This window comes from Protomyctophum bolini (genome assembly GCF_963924005.1).
Source record: "Protomyctophum bolini genome assembly, chromosome: 8".
Taxonomy (NCBI): Eukaryota; Metazoa; Chordata; class Actinopteri; order Myctophiformes; family Myctophidae; genus Protomyctophum; species Protomyctophum bolini.
Genome location: NC_137869.1, coordinates 27,035,886 through 27,044,252, shown reverse-complemented (window position 1 = coordinate 27,044,252; position 8,367 = coordinate 27,035,886). Strand labels below are relative to the sequence as shown.

The 8,367-nt window shown below is 40.6% G+C and overlaps 1 protein-coding gene across 1 annotated transcript; it reads right to left on the bottom strand.

Annotated features, from left to right (window-relative positions):
- Positions 1-345: 345 nt before the first annotated feature.
- On the bottom strand, positions 346-7,894 carry scamp4 (secretory carrier membrane protein 4). The gene is made up of 7 exons (XM_080770754.1): positions 7,782-7,894; positions 6,581-6,612; positions 4,521-4,649; positions 4,053-4,209; positions 3,397-3,498; positions 2,541-2,658; positions 346-2,196 (listed from the first exon to the last, which is right to left on the bottom strand). The coding sequence occupies exons 2-7, from the start codon at positions 6,585-6,587 to the stop codon at positions 2,011-2,013; spliced, it is 699 nt and encodes a 232-aa protein (XP_080626880.1). The 5' UTR covers positions 6,588-6,612; positions 7,782-7,894; the 3' UTR covers positions 346-2,010.
- Between the last annotated feature and the right edge of the window lie 473 nt (positions 7,895-8,367).

Below are 8,367 nucleotides of genomic sequence, written 5' to 3'. Positions count from 1 at the left end.
TGCCTAGCCCAGTGGTTCCCAAACTGTGGCGCGCGAGTGCCTTCTAGGGGGTGCACAAAATGAAAAGACTAATGGTGGTGCCATGGTTTTATATTAAATGTATTGACATATGCCAATATATGACAGTATATGCAGAATATAGCCTATGCTGCATATATGCCATATTCAGGTTCATATATGTGGATGAATAGGAAATATGTCTATACAGCTTATGCAATTTATATTTCCATGTGGGGGGTGCGTCAGCTAGATCAGGAGGTAACGGGGTGCATGGCCAAAAAGGTTTGGGAACCGCTGGCCTAGTCTAACATTACTTTTCACACAATTCAAGTAAGTCACTCGGTCTAAAGGGTAAACAAGAATTTTTACTGAAATGTTCTGCATTATCAGACTAGTTGGCATTTCATCACATCAACTGTCACTTATCAAATCATAACAGATGGTGGAAAAAAAAGATATCCAAATTCTTATATTGGCAGTCATCCATAGAGAAGGACACTTTAAACCACGATAATAAAAATAAATGCACTTTCAACTAAGTGGCAGGCACCTCTTCCAGTTACAATGTAGCCTTCGATTACTACATTATTGAACCAACCTCACAGAAACATAGCGTGTCTTTGTCTGGCTCAAACAGTATGCACAAAGAAGTGTCTAAGTAGTTACAACTTGGGGCCAGTTAATCTGATTCTATCAGGAATCAGAATGAATAGTCCTGCACACATTGAGAATTTGGCTGCATTTAAGTGTAGCCAGTGAATACATTTATTTACACAAGACTATAGTTGAAGACTACTCCTGAAAAGGTCAGAATGGCTTGGCTCAGCTTTGATATGGTCCATAATGTCTCATGAGTTTAACATGGCCATTTAGGTTGCTTTAGTGTTTTTTAAGAAGTGGACAGTACAGTTCAATTGGAACAATAACTGTCCTACAAACATTACTATTGGCCAGCAGCACCAATGGTCAGTCACAAAACATTACTCCAGTTTATCCATGGGCAACCTGACCTTCAAAGAGAAATGAAAGATTTTTTCTACGGCAGGGTAAACGGCAAACATTGTAGCTTTCAGTGCAGTGTGAGAAACGCAAAGAAACTATTTCTTGTGTGAGATGTCGGAGCTAGAAAAAATAAGCAAGGTTTTGGCACGTCAATACTGTACATATAACAAAGGAAGGCTATTAGAGTATCTGCTCTTGAAACGTAGCACATTTGCTATGATTGGCATGGTCCAGTTACAGTTACACTGAACAGTAGAGTAGTATTGTTAAGGCAAGACATATTTCACATGCAAAATCTGCACGCAATATTAAGGCGTATTTTAGAAAGAAACTGAGGTCTAAAAGCTATAGCGCACAAGCATTAAGACATCAGGCAAACTGTATCAAAAGCCAATGGAGGTGCCTCTATAGTCTATAGTGTACATAATACATTGCAATCTGGATTAATATCGTGCGGTTCCTAAACGCTCCTTGCAAAAAAGAAATTCCCAGGTCTTCGGCGCACACTAATATTAATCATGCAGAGAAGATTGGACAGGAAATAAAACAACCCTGTTCTGTAAAAGGTCCATAAGGCACACACCTTTCACATAGTAGCGCCCAAACCCATTTTCACTACTCTTTGCAGTAAGGTTTCAATCTATGTATTTACAAAATAGAATACCTTCCTAAATAAATTCCTGATTTGCATACTATTGTATATATTTCTGCACCTCTTGTAAAATGTAAAGGATCAGATAGATTTTTTATAGGCTGAAATGTAAACATTAGGTGCTATGGAATGGATAATCTTCTGAAGTTAACTTAAATATCCAAACGCTAAAAGGCTTGAATGAGCTCTCATGTTAATCTTTTAACATTACTCTTATAAAAATAAAAAATAAAAACAAAACAAATCTACCACAATGCATTTCGTCATGTTTAAATTATAGTGTACAAATAAACTGAACTGTTCAGCTTCCTTGTGTGCCATAAAATTGGCCAGCTAGCTGTCTCCACCTAGTGGTATCACCAGTGACTGTCGTCAGGGTAACTTGGCACTGCAGCAGGGTACTGGGGTAGAGTTGGGCCTTGGGCTGTTGAAACCGCATTGAACCCTACTTCTCTCACGGGGGCGCTCTTCCACATCCCACTGCTCCACTCCTCCTTGGCATGCTCAAAGCTCCCACCGCCACCACGGTACAGCCTGTGGACCTGGTAGGTACAGAGTAAACAAGACTATACTATGTGTATATCGGGGCTTAGCAGTCTGTGTGTATGATCACACGCACAGACATTAGAGTTTAAGCATTACTGATTGTGTGACTGCGTGTCTGTGTTCATGCATTTGCTTGATGGATAGAATGTAAGCATGCATGAGAGTGATTGTGCACTTTTCTGTGTGCATATATACACACTATACTACTGTATATACACACAGTAAAATCCTGTGTTAATTAATTCGTCTGTTCATTCACAGTTCACACTAAATGAACACTCAGGATTTTACAGTGTACTATACTGTATATGGTATATATATATATGTGTGCTAGACTCACCCTGAGGAGAACCAGTCCCATTAATACAGTCACCACAGTAAGGAGTAGGGTAGTGATAAGCATCACAATAGCGGAGCCCACGTTGTAGCTGAAAAACATCACTGTCGCCATCCAGCCGCTTTGGTGTGTTGGTGAGAGTGTAGTGGGGTAGTAGAGGTTAGTATATGACATTAGTGAACTGGATTAAACATGAAAACCCACCGTTTCTTATTACGAAGGCGTGAAGCAGTGACGTGAAGAAACTGGCGTGGCAAATAACTGTTACAGTATGTGATGATCATTATTTTGGAGCTTTACAGCAATACAAGACTGAAGACGTTGGTGTAACTAGAGTAAGTTATAATCAGTTATAATAATAGCAAGGGTATAAAATAACTGATCACATAAAACACACACAAAAATCTCTTGCATGATAATTAACTTTGAATTTTGTTATAATGCTGAGTGAGTGTGCAGGGATATTGGTGGAATGATGGAACGAGTTACCAACACCCAGGATGTCATGTCACTATCAGAGATGCACTACAATACCACAGTAACACTGCACCAAACCAAGGTTAACACAACATCTCAACCCATTATCCCCACACTCAGGTTAGTAATGTGTGCTGACCCTCTTGTCTCAGGCTAAAAGAAACCAAAGCCATGTTCTTTTAAATCTAAACAACTAAAAAGGTGTGTTCAATGTATAAAATGAAAACATTCTGCTACGCTGAATGCGCTGAAACTGCCTTGATGGCTTGACCAGACCACAGGTTCCTAACTCCAGAAGCAAGATGGTTAATGAATGTGGCTAAAAAAAACATACATTTGTACATATTTAAATGCAGCAGCTTTTAGGGGAGTTTCTACTCACCAAGTTCCCCAACCAGGGATGCCTATAGTCTGTATGATCGCAAAGATACACTGAAGGAAGAACATGAAGAAAAATGACATGAAGTTGAAAGAACTATCAGCCCTGAGAACACAAAGAAAGAGGAGAAGAGGGAGAGAAGAAAGGAAATTAAGGAACAAGACATGTCAGACAATTAAAGTAATTATATGTCATGAATGTGCCAAATGTAATCTTGCTTCTTCCCACAGTTTGCTCAGCTTGCAGAGCACACTGACAAGTATGTATGACGTACTCCAGTCACAGAGAAGCAAGCAAAGTCATTGACTCAAACAAGGTGAAGATCATGAAGCCAGTGGCCTCTGGGAAAGACGTTTTCGGTCCATTTCTAGTACTACACCTCAGAGTATTATTATGGCTGCATTTTGAGATACTTCTACTACTGCACTCCCATTAGAGGTTAACTCATCACAGAATCATGCAAAGCAGCACAGCTGGGCTGAGCCACATAGCTACTAACTACTAACCCTGGTCCTCAATCCCCAAACCTGATTCCTTTTCTTAATGTCTATTGGAGAATGACTTTGAAATAATTGGAACTCTTGTACACTTTTTTTTTCTCTGTAATACGAGAAACCTTTTTTGGGGGGGCCTGACATTTGTGTGTGTGCAGAGCTCACCTGAAAGCCTTGTAGAGCGGTCTGAACCAGCAGGTGTAACTACAGGGGCTGAATAGAATGACCCAGAGGAGTGAATAGCCAAAGTTGGTGGCACCTCCACCACCAGCCCACCAGGCAATGCATGAGATCACATTCATGCACAATGTGCCTGAATACACTGTTGGGGAAAAGAATAAGAGACACTGTTCATTTTTTCCCCATTTTCTCCCCACTTTAGACACTGTCAATTCCCTAGGCGTATTGCAGTCCCCGTCACTGCCCAATGATTAGTATTACATCATTATACAAAATGTATACAATATTTTGTTTCTGTTAACAGATACAAAAAGAAAATCCAAAAATGTTGAATGATGTCTCCTTAACCATCACAAAGAGCTTAGAGAACTGATGCAAGAAGTGAAACTCCAGCCTGACCCACTGACCCAGTGCTATTGCAAAGTACCAGAGGAAGTATGAGAGGAAACGTACTCATCCAAAGGATGTAGACTTTGCGCACCAACTGCGTGTGTGGTGCAGGAATTTCCTCTTCAATGTTGTGGTAGAAACAGGGTTTAATTCTCATGAACTGCGGCAGGGGAGGGAAGTTATTCACCCGCTCTAAGACAGGAAGCAAACAGTCCTTTAGTGAAAGAATTATCTTGGAACGTGATTAGAATCTATCAAAATCATTTACTTTTTTCATGTAGATCTAAAAACACTTGCAGCCAAGCATCATCAAACACGGTTAACAATGTTAGCTCACACAACAATTACAATAAAGGACATAAAGGAAATATATAAAGAAGAAAATCAGCAGATGCAGGTCGATCTTGTCTTTGAAGTAATTTGTGCTGGTCATATAATTGTGGCAATAAAGTTTATGGGAGAGACACTCGTCCCCCTCCTCATTTGATGTATTTTTTAGCACCAGCAACAGTTTTCTCAAAGCTGGTGTGTTGGGATGGTAGTCTCGCGTTACCAGACTGTTGACTCTCGCAATTTCCAAATGCTTAATCATACAGTCTGGACCAACGGAAGAGCTATCATGAGTAAGCAATAAAGCGGAAGTGGAGCCTCCTCCCCACTCCCGTTTCATCTTTACAGTTGCGCAAATTTATTCTAATAGAAATAGAAATCATCATTTGGTGCAATGAGCACCACAAGCATAAGCATATAGCTTGTTGCTTAGCATAAAAAAAAATACAAACATAAAATGTAAAGATATTTTAAAATATATTTTCGTGAACGGAAATGGTTTCTTCCTTAAGGTTTTTGGTGACAGGTTATCACTGCGGTGTAGTTTTTAAAGGGTTGGAAACTACCCCATTACGTCAATCGCGGTGATGATCAGCTATCACCGCCGACACAGACCAAGGGGCCAGTGAGGCACTCCAACGTTGAAGCACTGGGACCTAGTGGTAAGAGGAAGGACTGCAGGCGGACCCGTGGATCCATGAGGAGGAAACCCGTGCAGCTGGGCTTTAACATTTAGCGCTCGGTTGCACTTCTGCATTGGACCACCAAAATTTGGTGGTCCAATGTGGAAGTAGACGTTTTGAGACGGTCCTTCCGGGTGCTTCAAAATGCCACTGAGCAACTTCCACTGACATGAATAGCGGAGGGGGCGGATCTTTGCGCCAGATCAGTCTTTATCCTTTTAATACTCTATGACACAGACCCATCTCTTTGTTTTTACTATCAGACAAGTCTTTTCACTCTGGAGCTATCACCCCGTTCACTGATTGGTCTAGAAGTTGGGTAAACCACAGGGAGGCGGGGTCAATCCTTAAGGACATCACCACGAGTATGATGGCCTCAACTCTTATCACCGTTTTAGGTGATAAGCTATCACCTAAAACGGTGATCACCAAAAACTGGAGTATGTATGAGCCTTGACTCAGCTCATGGGGGCTATACAGTAGTTCCAGACTCTATATAGCATTCGGAGATTGTGAAATAGTTGTCTGGCTACGCGAGACTATTGGGATGGTAACAGGATAAGTGGGCACCAAGGAAGAGTGGGAACCGCTATGTTAAATTGCCTATTTTTTTCCAATATTATATATATATATATATATATATATATATATGTATGTGTGTGTGTGTGTGTGTGTGTGTTTTTAAGCAAAGCATTAAGCATACATGAAAATATTTCTATAATTGCTACAAAGCCTGTATATCCAGTCATTTTGGGGTCTAAACAAGAAGTTGAAAGATACAATTAAGAATGATAATTATGTACCATGCATGTTCAACACACCTATAGTACATTTACTTAAGACGGCTTTTCTACTCTTTTTTTTTATTTTTTATTGCACATCGAGGTGCCAATATGTCCCTAGACCCTAGTGCCCACATCTCCTGTGGGATGATTTCCTCATGGGAAGGATGCAAACAGCTTGGAGAGAAGAAAGGGGTGGAAAATGTAACATCAAATGGCAGAAGAAACAACACAATTGTATATTGTACTCAATAGGATTTAACCACACGGTAAACCTACATGCAGACTCAACATTTGTTGCTAATTTCTTAACTGTTTAGAGACCAACCTGCCATTTTGAAATCCTAGAGGTCTTCTTTCCTGTAAGGGGATACAGATATTTACACACCGGTACATTGTAATACATACCCATAACCATGAGGCCAGGGCAAAATATGGTAAGTAAATCTGATGAGTTCAGTACTTTTAACTACCGGTATCTCTCTATATATACACCGATACATACCTCTACTAGAGCTAGAGTGGCTGACATTCCACAATAGAGGGTATGCGCATGCTTAAAGTGAATGGCACATCGAGTGGCAAAGCAACATGCAAAGTGAGTTTAAAATTGTTTAATGCAATCAGATAGGACTTTTCTGTGTGGACGTATGGGCTGTCAAGGCCAGAAAGTAGTTTTTTGACACTCAGTAGGCCTCCCTGCATAACTTCCTGGTTTGATGATGATGTCACGCGCATACCCTCTATACATGATGCACTGCATGTGGAATATCAGCAGCTGTATGGAATATCAGCCACTTACCAGAATATCATAATTAATTGGAATATAATTCCATAATAATGGGATATCAGACAAATTGCCAGAATGTGAAACCAGGCATGTTGAATAAACCAAAGTTATGTTAAGTTTATGTTAGAAATGTTGAAGTATGGGTCCCCAGCAGCCAGCATGTAGAAACGGGAACTGGCAAGAAGACTACAGTAGCAAACTTTAGAAATTACTCCATGTTTTGGGTTTTTTTACACAACGCTGTGAAATTGTGTGAGACAGATTAAAAAGCTTCATGCAATTTGTGTCAATGTGGCAGGCTGAAGGTGATTTATCAACAAAAAATAATGAAACCCGCAACATGTCTGCACTCTGCAGGAAACCAATCCCGTTATGTTTAGTTGGATACCTATGACAGACGGACACATTTATCATTTTTTTTCATTAAAACGCGAAATTCTCGGACGATGCATTTAACTTAAAGCAACTGCTCTGTGCTTTCAGGCTGGCTTTGGTCGTGTTAAAAATAGCAACGTGACGTTAGTTATCATGAAATCAACAACGTTAGCCAAGGCTAACGCAGTTGGCCCAATGGGTTCATGATGAGCCGCTAACCAGCGTCCCTGTCTCTCTAGTGAAAGTCCATTGACTAACGTTGTTGTGTAGATCGACTGGACACTGTAAAGTGTTACAAGCTTTTCAACGAACGAACACAAAACCTGTGACTTTAAAAATGACAGTAATATTATTCTCTCTTTACCTTGTCAGCGCCAATAGAAGTTGGTCAGTTATTCCAGGATGCGCTATGCCCCCCCAAGTCCCGTGGAAAGATAGCTGCGCTGCACAGTAGAACTTGTAGTTCCAAGCCTCTTCGTTTCAAAGCGTTCGACTGATTGTGGAACTACAGATCCCAGGATTCAAATTAAATGCGTGACAAAGATCGATCCCCCTCCCCCCAGATAGGAGGGGAGAGGACTGGAGGGAAGTGGGAGGTGGGATGAACCTAGAAAGCTACGGTAGTTTAGTTTATGAACCCAGCCAGCCCTATGACCCATGCAGTCCATAGAGTATATATACAACTCTATGATGCAGTCCGCGCCTCAATCCACATTTATTTATGACTGTGGACTGTATTTTCACTATGCCCTCCTTGATAACTGATATCAACTAAACAAGTTCACTAGATGTGAAAGGTCGATTGAGAAGTATTTGCTGGATAGGCCTGGAATGGAAAACAACATTATGAGTTGATCTGTTGATTAACGAACTAGCGTCATGTGAACCATGGCTACAAATGACCTATAGTAGCCTACTCTCTCTTGCACCAAGGCCAAGCGAAGAATTGC